The sequence below is a fragment of the Acipenser ruthenus genome, chromosome 19, assembly GCF_902713425.1.
Source record: "Acipenser ruthenus chromosome 19, fAciRut3.2 maternal haplotype, whole genome shotgun sequence".
Taxonomy (NCBI): domain Eukaryota; kingdom Metazoa; phylum Chordata; class Actinopteri; order Acipenseriformes; family Acipenseridae; genus Acipenser; species Acipenser ruthenus.
Window position 1 is genome coordinate 24,337,227 of NC_081207.1, and position 24,894 is coordinate 24,362,120.

A 24,894-nucleotide genomic window follows, 5' to 3' on the forward strand; every position below is an offset into this window, starting at 1 on the left:
TTTAACCCCATCTCTGTCTGGGTGTATAAAGCAGCTCTGATTGGTTGATGTGATTCACTGGCTGTGTTTTCGGCAGATTCGCCAGTTTCTATGAGACGGCCACTGCAGACTCAGCCCTGGGGTACATCATCGCCTTCCTGGTTCTTCTGGCCACGGTCAAGATGTGGCATCTCATGAGGCTGAACCCCAAACTGAACATGATCACCGCCACTTTGCGGCGAGCCTGGACGGACATCTCAGGGTTCATCAATGTCATTGTCATCATGTTACTGTCCTACTCCATTGCTGTGAGTAACACCAGCACTGGCCTGCACACTCCAAAAATGAATTAGAGGTAGGGAAAGGTCAGGTACCTTTCCAGTGCCAGGGACAAAAGCTCTGTCTCCTAGTGCCACAACTGAGACATCAGCAGTATGGTGCTCTATTGTTTTCTAATTGTTTCTTTGTGTTCTAGACTAATCTGATGTTTGGCTGGAAGCTGTACTCCTACAGATCACTGCAGGAGGCGGCTCTGACCATGGTCAGCCTGCAGCTGGGATTCTTTAACTATCAGGAGGTGAGCTGACCAGGGTAGAGGCTGGGACGGGGGGGGGGGACACACACTGCTGAGTGTGTGTCCTTTTGGGTTAGTTGCTTTACTCTTAGAGGGCTATCCATAACAATTTAGTACTCATGAAAAATGAGGGACAGCCATCCCAGCTGCAGTCATGCACAGTGCTCAAGCGTCACAAGACCGTTCCCAAGTATTTTGAATTTTGTGGTGGTTTGTGAGAGCTGTTGAGAGCACCAAATGTAACACTCCAAACCCAGGAGGTGAAAGGTTTTAAAGGCCTGGTGAATTAGCCCCTGTACTCCTTGATATCTCTTTCTTGAGGACTCATGTGTGGTACCTCCACCTTCCACAGGTCCTGGACTACAACCCTGTCCTGGGAGCATTCATGATTGGCTCCTGCATCATCTTCATGTCCTTCGTGGTTCTCAACCTCTTCATCTCCGTCATCCTGGTGGCCTTCAGTGAGGAGCAGCAGCAGCACCAGGTCAGACTCGCTAGGTCTCTTAGCAACAGAACTATTCAAAAAGAACACTAAGACAAAAAGATATGTTTGAAAACATTACTGAATTTAAAACTGCACAAAGCTAGACAAACATTATTGCTAATTAAATTAGTACTTTTAGAAACCAAATTAGATGGGATTATTTTTTGGGCCTGACTGCAAATCCCTAGGAGCATTAGGCTGCCCTCATCCAGATCCTCAGGCTCTCAAACCTGGGTCCAAGGGGCAAGAAGGTGGGGGAGGGGGGAGGATGCAGCAACCTCCAAGAACAGGACAGCTAGCTGGTAAGTTTCATAAGAATTAAAAAATAAAAAATGAACTAGAAATGTGGGGGTTATGTCAAACCGGCCTTCAACAAGAAGCCTTCATTCCAGAGGAATAACACAGGTAAAAAATAAAATTAATAATATTAATTTTATTGATTTGACAGTCTAAATCACTTTTCACATTATTAGAGGTAGCCACCAAACAATTTAAAACCTATATTAAATCATAAAAAGCTGATATACTAATTTGAATAATTTATTACACTTGATTAAAATTTAAGAACAAAACGGTTCAGCCACAAAGCAGTGCAGATTCTTGGTGAGGCCGTTTATATTTAGCACCCGTAATGTATGTATAAAGAAAATCTTAGAGTTGTGGTTTGTTAATGTCATTCAGAGTCCCAAGACACCACTCCTTCTTTATTAAAATTGTAAGTGTAGTGGATTTAGGATATAGTCGGGTCTGGGCTTGTAATTGATTTCACTCTGCAGCCTTCAGAAGAGGAGGAGATTGTGGACATGATGATAGAAAAGCTCTGCAGTCTCTTCGGGATCAAGCTCAAGAAACGGGAGAGCAACACAGAGGACTCCCTTAAAAAGTAGACCTCGCACCCCAACGAGACACTTCATACTGCAGAGACATCACCTACTCTTTAGTTACATTGTACTGTAGCTACCATTTTCCAATTTTACCTAGAACGTAGAGTTTGTGCTGGGAAGAAATTGTAGAAATACTTTTATTGTGATGGGATGTTTCTGCATGTGCCCCCTCACAATATTTAGTGCTTCTCTCACTTATATTCACAAGTTGTTTTGTTTTGTTTTTAAGATGAAAGTCACACTTTCTGTAACTGCTTTGTTTCGACTGCTGCAAGAAGCAAGTCATTTGTTTCCTGGTGATATTTATAATTGGATGGAGCTAATGTACCATGTATGGCCTTGAGATATCAATGCCATTAAAGCATGTGAATGTAACCTTTGCAGATGAACAACCTCTGTAGTCCCACAAATTACTGGCAGATTTTCATTTGTACAGTAGCAGCTTACTATTTTGAAAACAAACAATTGTGACCTACCTTGGGATCATTCATGATGAATTGCTCTATATAAGTTATTTTTATTGTATTTATTTATTTATTTTAAAAGCTTTTACTGATGCAGAATAGCTTCTCTGGTAAAAAAAAAAAGAAAATCTTATTGTGATTTTGGCATTGTCTTATTCAGATTTTTGCTTTTTAATACACATATTGTAGTATTAGTTCAAATTAATTATTAAATCATAAATTATGTAGGTTTTCTTTTTGATAAGGCACAACACACATTGTTGAAATATAGAAACAAAATTTGTGGTTATAAATGACATAAGACAAAACTAGGCTCATATAGTTTTTCCACACTGCTTACCACAAAGAGAAGCAACTGAATTTCATGGTCATCTAACCAATGCAAAAACAGGAAATAAAAAAATACAGAATATTTGAATAGGAAACAAAGGAAGAATTTCAAACATCTAAAAAAAAAGTTGGCACCACTGTGCAAAAGAAAAAAAAAACAATCCTATCATCTTTATCAATTGCATGCCCCATATTTCCTTCTTGTGTTGTTTTGACTTATTGTACTAGCACATATGAATCTGTATTGTAAACATCATGCTGTTAAACTGTACCTGTGAACCTGTATGGATTGAAGTCATGTGTAATCTAATCTTCACAGCTGTACTACCAAACTAATGATTGTTTGTAAATCTCACATAAATCTTTAAATATACTTCATGGAAGCATCATATACATTCTGTTTTGTTTTAGAGCTTGAAAATTTCTTCATAACTACACCAAAATGAAGTTTAACGAGATTGTGGGGCGATACAGCTTTAATAGCATAGGGCGCTGTGGCGAAGTGGTTTGCAGTGTGTAGGTGCAGGAGTGATGCCATTTGTAAACTCGTCTTCTGGGCGGGATTTAGCCAGTTTATCATGTGGTCACACAACTTCTGTGCGACCACCCTGGGGCATGTATCCGGGGATCTCTGGCACTCCCAGAACACGATGTGTTTCCCTCGTGATGTTCAGGCGGCTCAAAATGACTTGATTTACCAGGTCGTACTGGGAGACATCTCTGTCTGTCATGGCCTGGTAGGCTGCATTAGCCTCCACAATCAGACATCCAGTCCAGGGCACACTGTTCCCTTTACATAGCACCTCACAGGTTTTCTTGTACCTGTTTTCTGTTTCCTATGCTGTATGTCAATTTCTGTCCAGTGATCGAACTGCAATCTGACCATGTGACCTAAATCTTAGTAACTGATTAGGATCACTGCATACAGTATTTAGAAAATGTAGAGTCTTATCTAAACATGCCAGTAGGTCAAAGATTGTCTTTAGTTATACAAATGTAATAATTGTCTTGTCAGCTTCTTCATCAAAGGAACATGCTTGTCTATCTGTATGCTTAATGGAACAGGTAATCCTCTAAGAGAGCTTTCTTGCTAATCATGCCTTGTTTGTGTATTTTAACAATTATAATCCTACACAATTGAGATATAACAAGGGATACTTACAGGATTTTTAATTAAAGGCATAGCAACAATTCAGCAAAGCTGGGTGAGGAAACCCTTAACCCATGACTGATATTAATGTAGTTACCCAAAATCTCTGGTTTGTTGGAAATGACATTTACTGGTTTCTTCTTGTATTGACAACTGCCTTAATGTTACGTTATATTATTATCACACAGGTGTACTGCATTAACCTGAACCCTAACAGAACCTTTAGCAAACCACAGCTTTTCAGTCAATAACCAAAATATTCTGTAGAGACCAGGATTTGATCCTCAGTCACTACCTTTACTAAATTAGGACACTGACATATCTTCCCATCAGCTTTAAACAAGTTTAATTTCCTCTCCTCTAAGCTCTGGAGACTTAAAAGCCAACATTTTGTTAAATGATTACATTCGGTTGTAAATGTTCTTTATTCTGTACATGCACAGAAAAGGAAAGCATTATCTCAGCGCAACAGCATAGCGTGACTGGAATGTAACACACTGGGATCAAGCTTATCTTTCCCCCACAAATGGCAAGGTGATACTTTAATGGCAGCCAGTTGTTAGGCTGAAAAGGCTGAAGAATATTTACACAGCGGCCCTAATGGGCTCTTCTTAATGGAACTGGTCCATCATTATTGAGCCTCAGAATGTTTGTTGCGAGTTACAATGCACCCATTTCTAGCACACAATGCTGTGGAAGCTGTGACACCCATTGTGTGCAGTGCAGGTTATTTAATAAGTGTGGAGGAGATGCAATGACATCACTGCCTTTTCTAGTTCAAATACAGAGGGTCCGGTGGAGTGAGCTTTAGTTTGGGTGCTATGTCAGTCTGGTTTGGGATGACAATGAGTCCCGCTTTGCCCCAGTTGCTATCTGCTCTAATGGCCCTGATCTTCCAGGCTTGGGGACAGGGTAGCAGTGCTGCCCCTCTCTGCTCAAAATACCAGGAGTGTTTTGAGGACTCTTGTTATGAGTTTGTAGGTTTTCAACGTAGTTTTCACAGTGCCCAGGGCTGGTGTGAGAGGGGAGGGGGGCACCTGGCCTTCATCCTGAATGACGAGACCCAGCAGTTCCTGCAGAAGCATCTGCAGCCGGATAGGGACTGGTGGATTGGACTTGCACCAGCCACTGAGAACCTGACCCGGGAGTCTGCTGCTGCAGAAGGTAGGAGATTTTCTATGTAATATGAGCCCTGTACCTGTAAGTTAAAGTAGCCCAAGATAATAGTTTGCTGTATTATTTTCTTTATTCACCATAAATGAATTGAAGAAGTGTCAAACAAATGTACAGTTAACATGGCGGATACACCACCAATTTTATTTTGGTAACTCAAAAATGGATACATAAGTTGTTTAAGTGAATGTTTAAGTTCTGTTTTAAATTGCATTTTAAATAATTGCACTAAGTCCAATACACTTTATGTTAGTCGTATCTTTCTTACATAATGTATTACTGGTATAATCCTGTAAAAATGTACTGAAACAAATGCAAGGCACAAAAGAACAAAACCAGCCTTGACAGAGTGTATAAACAAACCTGCTGTTTAAACTCTATTAAACTGAAATACGTGGGATTCTACTCGTTGAAAGTGTACTGAAGTTCAAGCTGTGTTTTTCTGTATGTTACTGCCTTAGTGAACTGTCCTGATGGCAGACTGCCGCTGTAGAGCACGTCTCTTATCACAGCTGTCATTACATTGTGAAATTGTACTAAGGTGTATATTTATGTGCACTATCAAACTTGTTATGGTTTTAATATGGTATACCAAATAACTTTATATTTGTAATATTTTCATGAACTGTGCTAATGGCAGACTGCAATCTTCTTGTCTTAAACCGCAACGTCAATCGACACCTAAATTGACACGCATGTTCATGACCAGGTCCTCTCTACCGTTTGTAAAATCCACACTTTATCGTTAGAAAACATGGCCGCAGCACGCAAATAACCGTTTCACGACAGCTCTATTTTCATACATTTGTTTATAAATCCAAGGTGCAATACACTACAGTCATGAAACTTTTTATGACCATAGAGACTAACGTGAAGTACTGGTGATATGAAAATGACACATTTTGGTCACATGGTTTGGCGGCCATATTGATAATTGTAAAAAAAACTTTTGCAACCCATAACAAGAACACCATTGCACTTATGCTCTTCAATGTCAACACAATTGCACAGACCATTGGAAAGTAATAACTGCTGAAGATTGAAACAGATTGCTCACACGGTGCGGCGGCCATATTGGAATTTACGTTGAAATTTTAACTCCTAGGGCGTGCCGACAGGGTCATAGTTATAATGGAACACGTATAGGAAGTCATATGTGCTCTATGAAAAAATGTCATCACCCGTGACCTTTGACCTCTCCTAAAGGTCAAACGTGATGCATGACATCATAAACATACGCAACTGGCTGTAAAACTGCCTATAACTTCTTATTGGCTGCACAAAAATGCACGAAATTTGACACGGATGTAGAGGACTATGGAATGTTGTGCGATGGTCAATATGGCGTCCTTTGGTCACATGGTGTGGCAGCCATCTTACATTTAATGAAAATTTTGGGCAATTTTCAAAAGTCTTCTCATATTTGTGCCAAAATTGACACAATTAGCACAGTTAAGAACATAATGTTCTGATGATTACGATTCATCTAGAATAACGAATGCGCTTAAATTTCATGATAACTGCTTGGAAGCCTTCATAGTTGCTAGCAACTCAAGTTTTTTTTTTTTTTAAATCATTAAACAATTTAAAAACAACAGTTATTCCAGCCTCATTCATGGAATATGTAGTTTTCCGTTAACGTAACAAACATGTTTCTGTAGAATTATATTGTCTACTTATTTCTATAGTTTTCTATAGTTTATAGGTTTCTATGGTCAACATATTTCAACATTTCTACATTTTCAACATTTCTAGATTCCTGTAAACATCTATAGATTTAGATTTTGTATAGGAATTGGATTTCTACAAATTACTTTGCATCTCTTTAGTTTTCTATATACAATATTGTTGTAATAATGAAGTAACTATAAAGTTAAATTATGTGGGTTCTTATCATGGTTGCGCACAAAATAATTGATTTTAGCATGGGATTATGATGTGAGCATAGTGTGTGAGTGTGTGTGTGTGAAATCTTGGGTGGGGCGTGTATTGAACCCTTAGCATTCACAGGACCCCTGTCCTGGCTCGATGGCTCTGATGTGAGTTATGCGAATTGGAAGACAGACGCCCCAGCCGCTGTGCAGTGCGGCCACATCCTGAAGGATTCTGGGTACCAATGGGAAGCTACCAGCAACTGCAGCCAGGAGCTGTATTTCGTCTGTGAGTTTGGTGAGTTACATGAGAGTGTGGGAAGAGACTAATGCCATGCTTCCTTAAAACAGGCACAAAATCAATCTTTTCTCTTATTACGAATATAAAACTGGTTCCTCAATACAATCTGAAACTGGCTGTTACATGAAAGTAAAAAAATGCACCAAAAACCCTTTACATTTTATTGGATCCTCTTAGCATGAAAACCTAAAATATTTTAATGTTGGGATTTGTTAATTCAGACATTAGGACCCAATTTCAAATTAGATTACATTTGTTTATTGTTTAGTACCAGGAAATGTAATGGCTTTACTTGGTTGCATGTGTCTACTTCTGGTTTTACTGGCTTGTATCGCTGCATTTACCGTTTTTGCAATTTTGATGACTTTATTACTATTTTTACTGGTTTTGTTGTGTCTCTATCACTCTGTTTACCCCCCAGAGTCAGGCCGGTCTCTGGCCTGTGTGGAGTACAATGCTACACTGCAGTGTGGCTCAGGTCAGGTGATCCAAATAGATGACAGCTTCTATGGCAGAAAGACACTTCACTACTGCCGGCAACCCATCTCTCCTCCCTCCCCTGGACCAGAGGAGGAGTGTAGCTGGGTGGATGTGGCTGATATTGTTGCAGGTATGGCAAATAGACACTCAGGCTTTTTCCTACTAAGGCCCCTTTACTAGCAATAAAATAAAAGTTCCACCCACAGTCATTCTATTTGAAGGCTGATCACAGCATAATTTTGACCGCTAATGTGTGCTTACCTATAAAAACAAATCCAATCAATATTTTACAGGATCCTCTTTCCTAAAGTGGTCATTTGTAGATAATCCCTTGATGTACTTTTGCCGCCATCGCCAACAATATAGTACATGCTGAACAAACAGCACACAATGTTAAGCAGTTTAAAACAGCACACACAATGTTAAGCAGTTTAAAAGCTTCTGAAAATTGATACTTAGCCCTGAACAGTAGGGATTAGAATAGAAATGAAAGACCCATTACTGTACAAATACAAATATAAAAACAAAAGCACTTTTATTGTACTAAAAAAACTTAGACTACAATAACCAAACCAAACCAAACGACAGGACAAATATCAACATATAATTCTGTTGCCTTCATCACAAAAAACAAACAGAGTATACATTACTCGGGATGTCCAAAGAAACAGAATACAGTATAATGACTTCATTCACAATGCTTACCTACAATTCTGAGAGCAATTTGCCTAGTCCAGTGCTCAAAGCGGCTTGTTCCATAATTCTCTTTGTGTTCACAGGGCACTGCCACGGACTGCAGGTGTGCCAAGCTGTCGCTGATGTAGCCTCTTTCGGGGAGCCTTGTCCTGGGCTGGGGAGTTACCTGTCGGTTGAGTATCACTGCAAAGAGGGTCTGCAGTTGCTGGTGGGGGAGCTGGTGCCTGTCTTTGAGAACGTCACCATCACCCTTAGGTGGCTCCTCTTCCCTTTCACTGGAAACCTCACCTGCAGCCTGAGTGCTGGGGATGGCCGCATCATCGACCCCTACAGCCCAGCACAGTGAGTAACCAACCGCCTGCCATGCAACACCCTGCAGTAACACTGACCCCAAACACTGTACACCAAACACACACACCCCCTCTAGTGACCAACACAGTGAGTAATACCCAACCTTACTCACCCTACAGCCCTGGGTGCTCGCAATAACCTAAAAAGATTTATATAATTTACATTTTCCTTTTAAATTTTCTTAGGATTCTCTCTATATGTGTTTCTGCAATATGGTTCCTCTCCTCATAATAATAAGTCTTTTCAGAAGCAATTTGTGCTGGAAGTTCAATAGTGTGGCAAATAATTATCTAAACGGAAACTTGTGTCAGGTACTTGGTAGTGTTGGAGTATTACAGTGTTTTTGTCTCTTGTGCAGGTCAAACAGCAGCGTGGTTCACAGGTACACTCGTGCCGGCGTTTTCACAGTAAGCGTGGAGTGCACCACCAGTGAGTGGCACGTGGCCGCACAGAAAACCATCTCAGTCCAGGAGCCAATCAGTGAGTTTGGCACCATCAGGTGCTACAGCAAGAACCAATGGAGAGACAGCCTTAATTGCAGTGTGCTATATGGGAGCACATTGCAGATTCAGGTGGAGCTGGAAGCAGGTAATTCAGTCTGCACTGATGTATGGTCAAATATACATTTTAAATACAAAATATTTCAACTTTATTCCATGTCAAGTGTCCATATCAAGCAGCGAGCTTGGGACTGTATAAGCCGTTTACAACTTCTGCCTTTTTTGTTTCCTAACAAAGGCACTTTAATATAAGAAATGTATAATCAATTTTTAAAAATATATTTCCATTTCCCCACTACACACCAACAGCGCAACTTCTAGAACAGGGTTGAAAAGAAGCTAAACCTTTTACTTTTTAGTCTAAACCTGCATTGCCATTGTAGTGCCATAACATTACCACTGAAGATTAGTAAGAAGTAATTGCAGATCTGTAATCTCCTCTGTGCCAGGTAGTATTGCTTTAGTTACTCTGTGTTTCTCCTCCTGTGTTGAACTCAGATCTTGCTGTCTCTCACAGGCACTAACGTCACCTACACAGTGCTGTCCGGCAATGCTCTACTGGCTAAATCAACTGCACTGAGAGGAATCATGCCCCACAATCTCACCATAGACACAACCACTCAGCAACAGATGGGCCCAGGCAGCCACCTACTGACCATTCTAGCCTCCAACAATGTGACAGCCCCCGATGTTACCGTGGAACTGGAGGTCCTTTTTGTGGAGCCGGTTCAGGGTCTGCAGGCCATGCTGACCTCCAGGGATGATATCGTTTTGGGAAATGACCTCCAAATCTCTGTGTCCATATCCCACGGTGCACCGGTGGAGTTGGTGTTCCAGTTTGTTGGCCTCAGCAATTACTCTAGAAAAAAAGAGTTGAAAGACAGCCAAGCCAAAGTGTTCAGTTTTAGAACAAATTTTGAAGGTAACTGTCAGCTCTGGTCTGGAAATATAAGGTGGATATCAATTCACTGGTATCAATGGTTTTGATAAACACTGAAATTGAGTCGAGAAAAGTTGCTAGACGGTAGACTCTTTAAGCTTCGACTACCTAAAACACCTTTGTGTAAAATATTATTAATGATTGAAATTGTGAAGAATATTTTGAAATACTCTGCACATACATCTGCTTTTGAAACAAACATTCTCTTATCAAAGTTGATGTCACACAACTAACACTAGAGTTAATTTAACCAGAAATCTGTTTGGTAATGTTAAAATAATTTCCATTATTAAAGGGGTTTTAAAATGCTGCATGCTGATTGGTCTATCAGTGTTCCAAGCCGTTGCAATATCCAGGATACGATTAGGAACTACTGAGGAACAAAGGCAAATCACTGCACCTGTGCTAACCACGTATCACTGCACCACCAAAATCAAAGAAAACACCTGTCAAAATACCAGCTGTCATGGAAGATACTGAAGACATCAAGGTGTCTTGTCATATCTTTCAGTTTATATTAATTTGCACTACGAACCAGTTTGCTATTTTAAACAAGATGCTGTTTTGGTATTTTATTTGTAGTACATACCAGTCATTTTCTGTAACTTTTAACCTGAAACGGACTCTTCATTCATTTTTAAGTGGATATTTTAATATTTTTTTCGACAGTATTTACATTACTCCATGCAATGTCTTAACCATCTGACTCCCACCTTTCTTCACTCTCTTCTGCGTCTTGTGCCTAACAACGTACCAAGAAGTGACAATATCCAGCACAACCCATGCCCTCTCATGCCTTATTGCTTAAGTAACACATTTTTTATAAAATGGCAGTCTCTAAAATGGAAAGAAATGTTGTGAAACCTGTAACAGTATTTTTCCTACTGAGTGTGTTATAGTATTTCAAGGCACAGTTTTTTGATAATAAACATACCTTGTTCTGTTTTACCTCCTCAGGTACCTTTCATGTAACTGTCTCTGCTTCAAATGGCTTTTCCGAGATGAGTCTGGCGATTGGAAGCCAAACAGTCATCCCAAATCCAAGCAGTGCCTCCAATGTAACTGAAGAGCCAGACAGTGATACTGAGAGTGGTAAATACTGTGCATCTGATTGGGTTATGGAGCAGTGAGCAGGAAAGGTTGGGGTTATGTTTATCGTTGGTGTTGGGGAAACCTGTGTCAGAGCCAGGCACTGCTGATGAGAACATACGTACACTAACTACTGCAAACTACAGCTACCGAACAGGGTTACAACAAAACATTATACATACTGTTGATTCCTCCTGTATTTCACCTACTGTTTAAATATCTTTTTTCAACCTAATCATGATTGATGGGGGTTCTGTCCGAACATATTGCAGCATCCGCTGTTTGTGTCCAAATAACAGCTCCAGGAATGCCAGTGCTGTTCACAGTACCTTGGTAGGGTGCTTTATTTGTATACAAACTGTGGATGTCATGGTCGCAAAATGTATTCAGCTATATTCTATGCTTCCATGCAAATAGAATGCTATATTGAAAAAAAGATATCCTTGTAATCCTAATGTACCTATGTAGGTAACTGCAAAAAATATATTCCTATAATAATCTTGTTCCTAAGTCATGACTCTCCATGACTTAGGAATGGCAAGAACTGTGAAACAATGAGGTTCAGACCAGAATCATTGAAGAAAGTGAAAATACAGGGGGAAATAAATACTTGCTGATATAAACCTCAAAAAGATATTGTTGTGTTCAATGGAGAAATGAGAAACAAAATAAAATAACACAATTCAAAATATCTTAGAGTTGTAATATAATCCCCCTTTTGTTTTACCATCATTAATGTCCTGTAGGATCATTTCACTCTGCGTGGTTTTGTCTGCAATATCGCACATAGTAACTCTGTGTGGTCCACGCATGGCGAGTCTGTCCAGTAACCCGTCCCTCTGCATACTAGAAGTCTGTACAATGTTGGGTCCAAACCAAATCCCTTTTGAAATTAATATTGTGGTACCCTCTACAATCCAGAACCTGTCTGTACTGGAATCCTCCATGATTTGTAAGTCTTGTCTGTCTAAAATCAGTCCAAGTCCAAGTTTCTATCAAGTTTGTCATTTATACAATTGTCTGGTCCCATAGCAATGCTGGATTAGGCAGGTTGTAATTATTTGATAGGATATTTTTTGTGCTACTTATAAAAATGTATTTTTTGCTCAGAAGAAGAAGAGGCAGAGGTGAAGCGGAGTGCTGGCCCTTCCTCTGGCATTAATTCAAAGGTAACAGTTTACAGTAAAGGGATTTTTACTATTTTAGTCACATGATTTGAATGGAATGATGAAGGCTGTACTAAAGATACTTCAGACAAACTCACAGAACCAGATAAAGGCAGCTTTACAGGAACATTGTAAAAACTCAGTGTAGGAGAAACATAACCCAGAACCGCGTAATTGCAAGCGCCATAAAATAGTATGAGAAATATAAACAAAGCAATTAAAAAACCTTGATAGATTTATTTGACATAACCTAGTTTAATAAGCACAAGGAGTCCATTAAGAATGGTTTAGATATATTCCATCTAAAATGTATTTTTATGTGAGGAATTAAAATGAGGTACTTTATTTTACCCAGAGTACCTAATAGGTTCTCAAATATATTGTGGGGACCTGTCAGGAGGTGCGTGGTGAAGTGCAGGAAGTGAATGTCCACAATCTTCAAGAAAACCCATGCTTTATTATTTTAAAAAACGATGGTCAAAATAATACAGTCACCCCTGCTACCAATGATGGTATCAGAGGGAAGAAAAAGACAACAGCCTTGAAACAAAACAACACAATAATTAATCCAGCACAGCAGTGCCACTCTGATCCCTCTGTGCACAAAACTGTGCTTTCAGTGTCAGGGTTGTGGTGCGGTGCTCTGGGTCCTCATGCAGTCAGTATAGCTGCAGCTCCCATTTCAATCCTCTGCAACGAAACAAAAACAAAACACAGAGCGCTCCGGCACGCCAGCAACGTAAGGTCAATGCTTACGCACCTGCACCCCTTTTGTGCTGCCAAACTCAACCCCTTAATCAACTCGGCGCCAAGCCTTATCTAATCACTGTGCGGCCCCCAGCTGATCACAATAAATTTGTTTAGTAGAACTGCAGCCACGTACCCGCCTCAAAATGTCGGAGACGGCGCAACACTAACCTTACCAAACATCCTTCCTAGTTGGGAGACAGACTTACAGCTCGGATTCCTTCTCTCTCCGTCACATGTCCCACCCCTAAGAGTGGAGCCGAAGGAACACTCAGCTAACCCTAACTCCCCCGATGGTCCCCCCTCCCGGGAAAAATAATCCACATTTTGATACTCTTTCCCTGCACGATGCTTCATGGTGTAAGAGAAGGGTTGCAGCACCAGATACCACTGAGTTATCCAGGCATTTGTGTCCCTCATTGTGTCTAACCACTTAAGGGGGACGAGGTCTGTGACAAGAGTGAAGGAATGCCCCAAGAGATAATAGCGAAGGGAGTGAGTAGCCCATTTAATGACCAAACACTCCTTCTCAATGAAGTAGTAATTTCTCTCCCTGGGAACCATTTTCTTGCTCAAATAAGTAATGGGGTGTTCTACTCTGTCACTCTCCTGGGACAGGACAGCTCCCAGATCAATGTTGGAGGCAAGTCTGGTGTAATTAGGGCTGGGGCCTGGCAAAACGTCCTCTTAATCATGTCAAAGGCTCCCTAACACCCCCCTGTCCACTTAATTAAATTTGGTGCTTTCTTCTTGGTGAGGTCAACCAGGGGGTTAACTGTGGTGGAATACTCGGGGATAAAACGGTGGTAATAGCCGGCGAACCCCAGTAGTGACCTCATCTGAGACTTGATCTTGGGATCATTGCCTCTACCACAGCCTGGACTTTGGAAGCGACTGCCTTTATCTGGCCATTACCCATAATGTAGCCAAGATATTGTGTTTTACGTTTGCCAAATGCACATTTCCCCAGATTAGCTGTCAGACCTGCTTCCCTCAGAGACTGCAGGACATCTGATAATCTAACAGTAGTTTTTCTAGGATCTCGTCCACCCGAGGCATGGGATATGTATCGAACTTGGAGATCGCATTCAACTTACGAAAATCCACACAGAAACAAGTGGAGCCATCCTTCTTGGGTACTATTACAATAGGGCTGCACCACTCACTCTGGGAACCCTACCCACGGCTCGTATCACCCTTGCCACTTAGCATACAGTTTAGACTCTGATATTGGGAGTAACAATAATACCTTATCTCCAGGTCGAATACTTATTGTATTTTTGTTCTTGGCGATGCTGAGCCTGTTTTAGATTTTCTTCTTAAGAGTACTACATATTTAACTATGTTTTTAGATTTATTTGTCTGCTCCTCCCACCCCTCTCGTACAAGGTCCAGGATGCCTCGGGGTTGTCTCCTGTACAGCAGCTCAAAGGGGGAGGACCCAGTCAAGCTCTGTGGCACCTCCCTTACTGCGAACATAAGAAAAGGGAGGAGCTTAGCCCAATGTTTCTGTTCTTGGTTGACAGACCACCTCAGCATCTGTTTTAGTGTCTGATTAAAACACTCCACCAGTCTGTCCGTCTGCGGGTGGTAAACTGAGGTCCTGATGAGCTTTATTTTCAATAATTCATATACTTCTTTTAAATAATCTGACATGAAGTTGGTTCCTTGATCAGTCAGTATCTCTTTGGGAATCCCTACTCTCATCATAATCTTTACTAGCTCTGATGCAACGGCTGCGGCACTAGTGGACCACAATGGTACTGCCTCTGGATACCTGGTCGTGTAGTCCACCACTATCAAAATATGCGTGTACACAGAGTCAGACTGGCTGAAAGGGCCCACTATGTTCACAGCAATATGTTCAATGGGAATTCCAATTAGGGGCAGTGGGATCAATGGAGCCAGCGAACCTGCCCTGGCGCTACCTGTTGACACTCTGGACAACAGCCTTAAAACTAAAGTTAATCCTGCACAGCGGTGCCACCCTGATCACTGCTCTTTCAATATCGGGGTTGTGGTGCGTTGCTATGCAGTGCTGTGCTCTGGTTCCTCTTGCAGTCGGTATAGCTGCAGCTCCCGTTTCAGTCTTCTGCAACGAAACAAAAACAAAACACAGTGCACTTCGGAGCGTCAGCAGTCAGCAAATTAAGGTCAATGCTTACGCAGCTAGACAAACTCCACCCCGTAATCAGCCCGGCGCCACGCCTTATCCAATTGCTGTGCGGCCCCCAGCTTATCACATGGATTTGTTTAGCAGCACTGCAGCCACGTACCCTCCCCAAGATGTCCGACTTCCGGTTTTGCCACAACACAGAGTTCGAGCCATCTCGGAGACACCGCAACACTAACCTTACCAAACGTCCTTTCTGGTTGGGAGGCAGACTACAGCTCGGATTCCTTCTCTCTCCATCTCCATCACAGGACCCAATTACAGAAATTCAGGCTCTATCTTGGGAACCTCTGGCGGATGTTAATCAAGCAAAAATATGTGTTTGAACATGCATACTTTTGCTAATTTCTTAGTTATATCCTTTACAAAGGGACGTGTATGTTACTACAGGCAAGTTCTGGTTTGGTCACCACGTCACACAAACATGGTATAAGAAATTGTGTTGAGTTTACTGTTTTATTTTAGTCGCCAAGTTTTTATAGATTTTATCCCAGTAGAGATTACTATGTTCACGTCTAGTAACTATTATGTATTTATTTATTCATTATATTCCAGTGTGTGACCTACGTTACCTCTTTAGCATTTCTTATTGTTTAGCGCTTTATTACCGTCTTGACTGTGAAAAGATATATAACCTATATATATATATATATATATATATATATATACATATATATATATATATATATATATATATATATATAGGTTTAATGCTGTTGTTGTTATTATTTAGAGGCGCAAAGATGAGCATGACAGACTCAGACGTGGTGGTGGTGATTACACCAGGTGCAAAAGTCTCTATGGTGAAAATAAGGATGTGAAGGTTCACATAAGGTAGGAGCACTCTGTGTGGCTACTGTTAAGAACAATAAAATATCCCTCCCTAACACTCCAGTGGAGGCTTTTTTATCCTCTGTACTATACACCTGCATGCGCGGTTGGGGTTACACCTTGTCTTGGAGCAGATCTTTCTCCTATTTTTTTTTGTTAATTGCAGTCCAGCTTACACATAGAGTTGTATGCTGGCTGTAACGGCCACTACAACAAATAATTAAGGGTTCACCTTTAATTCTTCAAGACCCTCACCACTCCCACATGGACCCTGGCTGTGTAGAGGCATTGAAGCTGTAATGATTTTTGTCAAGCAGGTGACCATTTCTAATTTGGAATGCACGTTTTATGTGCTAAATGCCTTGAAACATTGTCAAATGTCTTGAAACAAGTCAGTAGGAATGGTAAAGAGAAGTGATGTATGTGTGTTTCTGTGTATGTCTGTCTGTCTTATCCCATATCTATAAAGGGTTGTATTCTGTAAAGAACAGACCTGTTTTGTGCTGTTTCACACCTAATCTACTCTTCAATCAAACATTAAAACAAAACAGGACAGGCCCTGTACTTGTAGTAGAAAAGGTCAAAAAAACTCACTTAAAAGTCACAAAGTGCTTTATAGAACACCATTTTTTACATGTGATTGAATGCCACTGTAGAACTTGTACAGAAGATTGAATCTGCCACTAATTGAGTCTGTTTCTTCCAGTTGTCTAAATTGTAGTTCTGATAACCGGTATAAGCCGGTCAGTTTAAAGGCCACCTGTGATGGCAGCTGTAGCAAGATTGACTGGTATTACGTCGACTATGATAATGAGGTATGTGGAAGCCTTCTTCTTTCTAAGTACTGTCATATGGTTTAATCAAGGCAGTGAACTGGTGAAGACTTGAAAGAGTTGGCTTCACACGATGAGCCAGCGTCCCTGTTTTGTCAAGGCTTTGCATAGAACCAATATTAAAACCTGGTTGCTTTTCCACGCTTCAAGTATAGTGGTACTGAAAAGAGCTATAGGCAGACGTCACATTATTGTATACAGAATATGAATCTCAGCAGAAGTTAGTGCAGCTGGCCCAGGTTCCCGTTTTCATGAAATGTTCAATAGGTATTATTTAATAAGTGCCTGTGTGACTGTGTGGCTTCTGTATCTAGACTACACTTCTGTTGCCTGTACAATTTACTGCACTTTCCCTGCTGGTAAACAATGTTCACGACTACATCTAAAACAATGTCTTTTATTTCCTCAGGGTGACTCAAATGATTGTCAAGCAAGTATGGTGGCCAGCAATGGGTCAAATTATTTCCTTGCAGGAAGAACATGTATAAAACCACATGACTGGGAATGTAAAGTGAGGGCAATCGGTGGGATACATTTTTTTTTATAATGATGTCTTTATTTATCTTTTTATCTAGGATTTTGCAGCATGTTTAGTTAAGTAGTCATCACTGCTAAAGGGACCATTTAAAAAGTACAACAGACTTACTAAGCAATCACAATGTTTTTCAATTCATTTTAATAACAGGTATGTTAAGTCCCTTCCCATCCCGTTTTATAATTGTGATGAAGCTTGGTTAAGATTATATATTAATGAAATGCTAATTTTAAGGTCTAAACACCACAGTCCTGTAACTTCATATTATTCTGCTGGTGGTTCCCCTGGGTGATTTATTGAACCCCAATAAGTTCAATGAAAAACATTATTCTAAAACAAAATGTAGGATCCAGGTGGACACAAAGCAAAATGTAATTTAACTATTATTTAACTAGTCCTTAGATGGCTTTTGGGATCTGTGGCAATGTGCCCCGCCCCTGTGTGCATATTATGTGTTGTATGTTGCGTGCGTGTGTTAATGTTGGTGTATAGTCATTGGTACACGGGATATAAACGGGTCTGTGTTTCACGTGTATTTAAAAATGTAGATTTATATTTAGGCACGAGGAGGGCACAAATCACTTCACATGCTGGTTAAATGTAATATGTGAGCACGGGGTTGCACGTAATTAATTCACGTGCTGGGATTCAAGTGAATAATTAATTAGTAATTGAATCCCAACACAACAGTATATATAGATGCACATTTCATTCAGTCGGGGTTGGGTGTTCGGTGAGTGGAGAACGGGATTGGAGACGGAGGTAAAAGTGAAAGAAAGAGTAAATAATAGTTAGATCTGCTCACCGTTTTGTTCGTCTGTCTGTGCACTGTTTAGTTCGTTTTGTTTGTCTTTTAATTTTGGCGTATAGTGCCGTGTCCTGTGTTTTCTGTTTGTTCAACCCTTTTCTTTTCTGTGCTGTTTATTAAATGCTGAGCGAAACCATTCGCTCAGCTTCACCAAACCACACCTCTCTGTCGTTTGTGTTCCTGTTTCTGGTCTGACGCCACCCACTCCGGCCGTCTTTGTGACAGGATCCTAATGTACAGTCATCTTGCTAATATTAGGATTACAGCTTCATGTAATTCAAGGTAAACTCACAATAGCTTTCCTTCAGTGTTAATTCTTAATGTCCCAAAATACCAATATTACTTAAAAAAAAAAAAAAAAACAATTGGCACATAAGCGTTGCTAGCTACCTTATGCATGCTGAAAAAGTCTATATGTATGTAAAGTAAAATATATAGTATTCTGGTATTTTGTATACATTTCTATGACTGAATTTCTGTAGAATTCTGTGCTGAACATATTTCTATAGAATTCTGTAAATATCTGTAGGATTTTTTGACAAGAAATGGATTTCTCCAAATTACTATAAATGTACATTTATAAGGGCTGATATACAATAACATGGGAATTATACTGTATGAATATGTAACACAGTTCCCTGACCTACCAGGGAAAAAGTATGTGCTGCATAGCAATGAAACTGGGCTGGTAGCAACAGTAGACCATGGGTAAGTGGAAGGTATGGTCAACACACTGCTGTGCGTTAAGTGTTAATTTGCCATGAAGCAATTTCTGAGAATTTGCTGCATACCTCTGTAATGACAACCCAAGGATGCACGCCATTGTGTAAACAAACGGTGGTCAACTTGAACACCTGTAGACATGCCTGGACGCAGGTAGACAAACATAGCACCTCTTCCCCATGGTCTGCCATTGCTGCCTGTGAAGAGCTCTACAGCACTTATCCATAAACTGTCAGTTGACTTTTAAACCGTTCATCAGCATACCCACTATAGACAAGAGGTCCATTAGAGGCTTTCTGAGGGTTTGACTGTATTATATTGTATTGACACGCTCTTTAAATTTCAATATTATTCCCCTGAGTAGCATACAACTTATTTGGGTAAGGCTCCCCTTGTCAAACTTTGGCGGATTACTATACTTCACTATACTTACCAAGATATACCAAAGTAGACTGAGAAGGTTAGCTTTCCTGGATTGAGTTGTAGAGGTCTCCATTTACTCAACAATTCAAACTAATCTGTTGTGAACGGGTTGGAATCACCCAGTCATGTGTAGAATGATAAAAAGCTTGTACATGCTTTAACAAGTCATCTAGACCCAGTGTGGTCATACATTTCTTTTAATAAACACACACTTTATGGGTGTCAAGTTCGAGTGGGGCATTAGAACAGTAACAGTATATTTAGACAGCTTGATAATTGATTGAAGATCTGAAACCACATGAGCCACTGTATTAAACCTTCTGCCCAGAGTGTGACGATGTCTGCTCTCCTTCTCTTCACAGGTGTGTCAGGCTTGAAATATGGATATGTGGATTACACCTTTAAGGTACAAGAGGGGAAATGTAATCTAACGGATAGCATACATTGAATTGGAGATTTATGAGAGTAAATTGTATAATGTATTCAAATATATTGGCATACTTTAATGTATATTGTTCTCATGCTTGTTCCAATCACTTGTCATATATATTTAAATACATTGCAATACTGTATATTATGTTTATGTAAGCAAGGTCATTATTTTAATTTCATTTTTTAAATTTCTGAAGTTGAGTTTGTGGACTCGACTACTGACCTTCTTCTGTTTTAAAGTGTAATTATTTCTCCACATTACTAGAAATATTTAAAACCCACTTGATACCACTGAACTGTAGTATTGGGCCCATATTCACAAAGCTTAACTTATAAAAAATGTTTGACTCACAAAGAAAACTCATGATTTTCTGAACCACAGTTAAAGGTTTTTTTTTTTTTTGTGGTTAGATGACACAAGCCGTCAGTTCCCATAACCAACAGAACAGCTTTGAGATCTTGCAGCAGGGAATGCAGTCAGGTCCTGCCATAGTTCAACTATACCAGAATATAACCTCCACCTTAAACCAGGATGGAGACATTGAGGGGATGACTGCCAGGGCAGAGGTACCAGGGGAGGGGACTGCATGTGTGTGTGTGTGTGTGTGTGTGTGTGTGTGTTTTTGTTATTTGTCAGGCTCTTCTAAAGTAAAAAAAAAAAAAGCTACACATAATTAGCATTTTTCATTTTTCCAAAAAGATGGTGGTGCTTTTAATAGCATTGCTGCAACCAGAATTATATATTAAATAAATAAAAGGGCAAAAATCAAGTTTAATTTCAGTCAAATTGATTTTACTGCAACTTGCTGCCTTAAAGCATTTGTTGAACCACACCTATTTCAGGAGCTCCAGAGAACTATTGGGTTGAATATACTGTAAGATGAGGCTCTGAAAATTAACAATAGGGACCATTCATAATTTCACAATGCTCAATCAGAATTCTAAAGTGGCTCTATAAGAAATAAAGTCATGCGCACAAATGTTTCAGCCAATGCCTTCCCTGATGTGCTCTGAATAAGACACTAGCCAAACTTTTTGTCTACTTACTTTCTTATAGTTTTGCCTTAGAATAATATCCACCCTATCCAGGAGAGGCAAGAGTACAGTATGTAGCTGTTATGTTTTATGTGGTAGAGTCTGAATTCAGACATAGACTCAATGAGCGTGACCAACATGGCGTAACTGTCTGCCCAGATGCGAGAGCAGCTGCTGCTCACGATGTCAGCTACTTTCAATGAGAGCTATGTGGACACGATGCAGGCTGCAGTGCAGGCAGCCAACGTCCTGAAAAGCCTGGTCCAGAGGAGCGACGAGGTGACACCTTCCGCACAGGTACTGGGAGAGCTTGAGGGACTGGGAAAGAGTGGTGGAAAGCTGGGATGACAAGGAATCTCAACATCTTTTAACAGAAAAACAGAAATTCATCCAAAACTGAAACACGCTCAATATTTGGGAATACTGAAATAAACTGATATTTTAGAGAATATGTCTTTCCTATTATTTCTTGGAGCAGTTAAAAATCCATTTCTAATCAGACAATAAACTTTGGATACATCATTTTGTTATCATGTGTCTAATACATTTGTTAAATTCTCAAAACAAAAAGATATCCTGAAAGAATCTTATTACATTACATTCAATGACAAATGTTTAGACTAAAAGTATTTTTCTGTTTTCAATGTTGAAGAAAGTTTGTCTTGAATTTACTAAGCCTCTTTTAGTGTTTCAAAAAGACAAAAATGCACAAGAACCTTTTTACCAGCAAAATGTCATTTTGCAGCTAAATTCCTGTCAATAAACTTCAATATGCTTCCATACCTACATGTTTCAAGTGAATTGCTTTGAATAATAGGGTTAAGATTGTATTCCATGCAAAAAATCTGGTTATAAAAACAACTTTACTACAGTATCAGATGTGTAGCTTTGTCTACTGGAAGCACAGGGATGTGCATGTTTAGCATTGTCACATTCTCACATTTGGTTCCTTCAAGCTGCACGCTAGCTCCTTCCTGTACAATCTCACCAAATCACTGCTCTCCCTGAAACTGATGGACAGCGGAAAGGCTGGGGGGATGACTGATCTTGCCATGAGTGTTGTCACGGCAGCTGGCAGTATCCTAGAGGCGTCTGGGGAAAGTTTGGTCACTCAGGTAAGTGAAGACCAGTGTAGGAACTCACAGCTGACAAAGATGAGAGACAGGGTGAGGACTGATCCACTGAGGCACCATACCAGTTAACTATCCCAGGGAAACATCACAGACCATAGCAAGGGAACACGTTCTAATAAAGAAGCACACTGGTAATGATATGGTGCCCTGGTACTACAATGGATTACCAGTGTGTGATAATTCATCCCATTCTGATGCCATTGGTATGTCAAAATATGAAGATATGACCACTTAGAAAACATTCTACCAGTGTCAGTTTCATTCCATTGTAGCATCACTTTTGCTACCAAGACCCCTCAGTAAAGAACCATTGCCATTGTAATTTATATCACTGTAATTGCATTTGGACGTGGATGGAGGGGAAATAGTTTGCAATGTTGATCTTACAGTAAGGCAGTGAGCAGTGAGTCCTGATTCTGTGTCTCTTTTCTCACAGACCCAGACATCATATCTCTTGATCAGCACTCTGGGTAACGTGAAAAACGCCCTGCTGTCTAGAAAGCCACCTGACCAGGAGCCCTTCATCGTGACCTCAGAAAAGATCAGCCTTTATGCCAATAGGTAAAGATAGAGCCTCAGTACCAGTAGATGTTATAAATGGCTTTATTTAGAACAATAGCCACGAATCATATGTTCTTTTATTTGTATGTTAAGTGAACTCTTTCTTTACCTTATAAATATATATATAAAAAATATCCTAATGCACTGTTAATTTTAATAACCCTGTCACACAAATAGCCCTATGACCAATTCATGGAAACCCTGGTTTCTTAATTTTAGATTTAATCCAAAAATTGTTTACTGCAGTTTCCCCTCTTTTGTATTAGTTCTGTCTGTTTTCTATGCACCTGATGGGGCTATAATATCCTGGGGTGTTTCTTTTTGCATTGTAGGCTGTCTCTGAGCAGTTTGAGTGGAACGACTATCACCACCAGCAATACCAGCAAAGCTAGCTTCACCTTGCCGGCAATTGCCTCCAGCTTCTCAGACGATAAGACTGTTGACGTGCAGGTGCGTGATGAGGGGTCCAGGGTTCAGGCTGATTTTGTCTGTGTTTATTCAAACACTATTTACACGCAGGGCTTCTGCCCTGCCATAGAGCAACATAACCAAGAACCACGTGGAATACAAAAACATAAAATAGTAAGGAAATTAAAAATAATTATAACTTTAAAATGACATTCCGAAGTTATTTAATGAATAACCTGTCTAGCTATTTTAGGTGTGTCAGTATTAGCAAATGGACAGAAAAAATATACATCAGAAACCTTATCAGTAACATAAGTAGAACACAGAATATAATACAATGGATTTGTAACAAATATTGCACAGTGTTCCAGTTGCAGCATACTGTATAGTAGTGTTGGGTATATAGTGATACAGCAATGGATTACCAGTGTATGTTGGCATTGTATGTAAAAATAAGGAAATGGTATCAATGTGGTATCATTCTACCAATGGCGGCCTCATACCCTTAACTGTCCTTGTTAATAGTGCCCTTTAGTACAGAACCCCTGCAATGCCATTGAAAAGCATTTGGTAAGTGAGCTACTAAGATTGTGAAGTTTGGAGTGAGTTATGTGTTTGTGTGTGTATTTCTAAAGAGCAGGTTACATTATTTGCTCTTCTCTGTTTTGTCCCTAGATGATAAGTTTTAGTCAAAACCCATTTTCATGGGGCAGAGGGGAGGCTGTAGAGAAGACAGTGGGGGAACTTTCACTCTCCAGAGAGAATGGATCTACCATACTGGTCAGCAACCTCACTGAGGATATTGAGGTGGGTCACTGATTACTCACTGTCATGGTCTGTGTAGGGAATAGCTATCCCCACTGCTGTATTCTATAACTGGCTAGTCTCTGTAAGTGATAGCTAACCTTATTGCAGTACCACATCCCTGGCCACTCTGTAAGGGACAGCTAACCCTGTTGCAGTACCACATTGCTGGTCACTCTGTAAGGGATAGCTAACCCTGTTGCAGTACCACATCGCTGGTCAGCCTCTGTAAGGGATAGCTAACCCTATTGCAGTACCACATCCCTGGCCACTCTGTAAGGGACAGCTAACCCTGTTGCAGTACCACATTGCTGGTCACTCTGTAAGGGATAGCTAACCCTGTTGCAGTACCACATCGCTGGTCAGCCTCTGTAAGGGATAGCTAACCCTGTTGCAGTACCACATCGCTGGTCAGCCTCTGTAAGGGATAGCTAACCCTATTGCAGTACCACATCGCTGGCCACTCTGTAAGGGATAGCTAACCCTGTTGCAGTACCACATTGCTGGCCACTGTAAGGGATAGCTAACCCTGATGCAGTACCACATCGCTGGTCAGCCTCTGTAAGGGATAGCTAACCCTATTGCAGTACCACATCCCTGGCCACTCTGTAAGGGACAGCTAACCCTGTTGTAGTACCACATTGCTGGCCACTCTGTAAGGGATAGCTAACCCTGTTGCAGTACCACATTGCTGGTCACTCTGTAAGGGATAGCTAACCCTGTTGCAGTACCACATCGCTGGTCACTCTGTAAGGGATAGCTAACCCTGTTGCAGTACCACATCGCTGGTCAGCCTCTGTAAGGGATAGCTAACCCTATTGCAGTACCACATCGCTGGCCACTCTGTAAGGGATAGCTAACCCTGTTGCAGTACCACATTGCTGGCCACTGTAAGGGATAGCTAACCCTGATGCAGTACCACATCGCTGGCCACTCTGTAAGGAATAACTAACCCTGTTGCAGTACCACATCGCTGGCCACTCTGTAAGGGATAGCTAACCCTGTTGCAGTACCAC

At 40.5% G+C, this 24,894-nt stretch overlaps 2 protein-coding genes across 3 annotated transcripts in view; both read left to right on the forward strand.

Moving 5' to 3' along the window:
• Positions 1-2,630, forward strand: part of LOC117974080 (polycystin-1-like protein 2) — a 37,831-nt gene extending 35,201 nt beyond the window's left edge. For both annotated transcript variants that reach the window (XM_058992663.1, XM_058992664.1), the window contains exons 37-40: positions 77-287; positions 455-556; positions 906-1,037; positions 1,814-2,630. In XM_058992663.1, coding sequence (XP_058848646.1) covers positions 77-287; positions 455-556; positions 906-1,037; positions 1,814-1,924 — 556 coding nt within the window. In that variant the 3' untranslated portion in view covers positions 1,925-2,630. The remainder of the gene's footprint in view (positions 1-76; positions 288-454; positions 557-905; positions 1,038-1,813) is intronic.
• A 1,856-nt stretch (positions 2,631-4,486) lies between these two features.
• Positions 4,487-24,894, forward strand: part of LOC117424475 (polycystin-1-like protein 2) — a 36,851-nt gene continuing 16,443 nt past the window's right edge. Inside the window, exons 1-18 of the mRNA XM_058992665.1 lie at positions 4,487-5,029; positions 7,049-7,207; positions 7,632-7,820; positions 8,470-8,728; positions 9,096-9,325; positions 9,755-10,159; positions 11,135-11,269; positions 12,377-12,435; positions 16,086-16,186; positions 16,890-16,998; positions 17,426-17,540; positions 19,868-19,911; positions 20,349-20,504; positions 21,132-21,269; positions 21,929-22,087; positions 22,542-22,666; positions 22,999-23,116; positions 23,750-23,881. Of these exons, the coding sequence (XP_058848648.1) occupies positions 4,687-5,029; positions 7,049-7,207; positions 7,632-7,820; positions 8,470-8,728; positions 9,096-9,325; positions 9,755-10,159; positions 11,135-11,269; positions 12,377-12,435; positions 16,086-16,186; positions 16,890-16,998; positions 17,426-17,540; positions 19,868-19,911; positions 20,349-20,504; positions 21,132-21,269; positions 21,929-22,087; positions 22,542-22,666; positions 22,999-23,116; positions 23,750-23,881 (2,976 nt within the window). The 5' untranslated portion in view covers positions 4,487-4,686. The remainder of the gene's footprint in view (positions 5,030-7,048; positions 7,208-7,631; positions 7,821-8,469; positions 8,729-9,095; positions 9,326-9,754; positions 10,160-11,134; positions 11,270-12,376; positions 12,436-16,085; positions 16,187-16,889; positions 16,999-17,425; positions 17,541-19,867; positions 19,912-20,348; positions 20,505-21,131; positions 21,270-21,928; positions 22,088-22,541; positions 22,667-22,998; positions 23,117-23,749; positions 23,882-24,894) is intronic.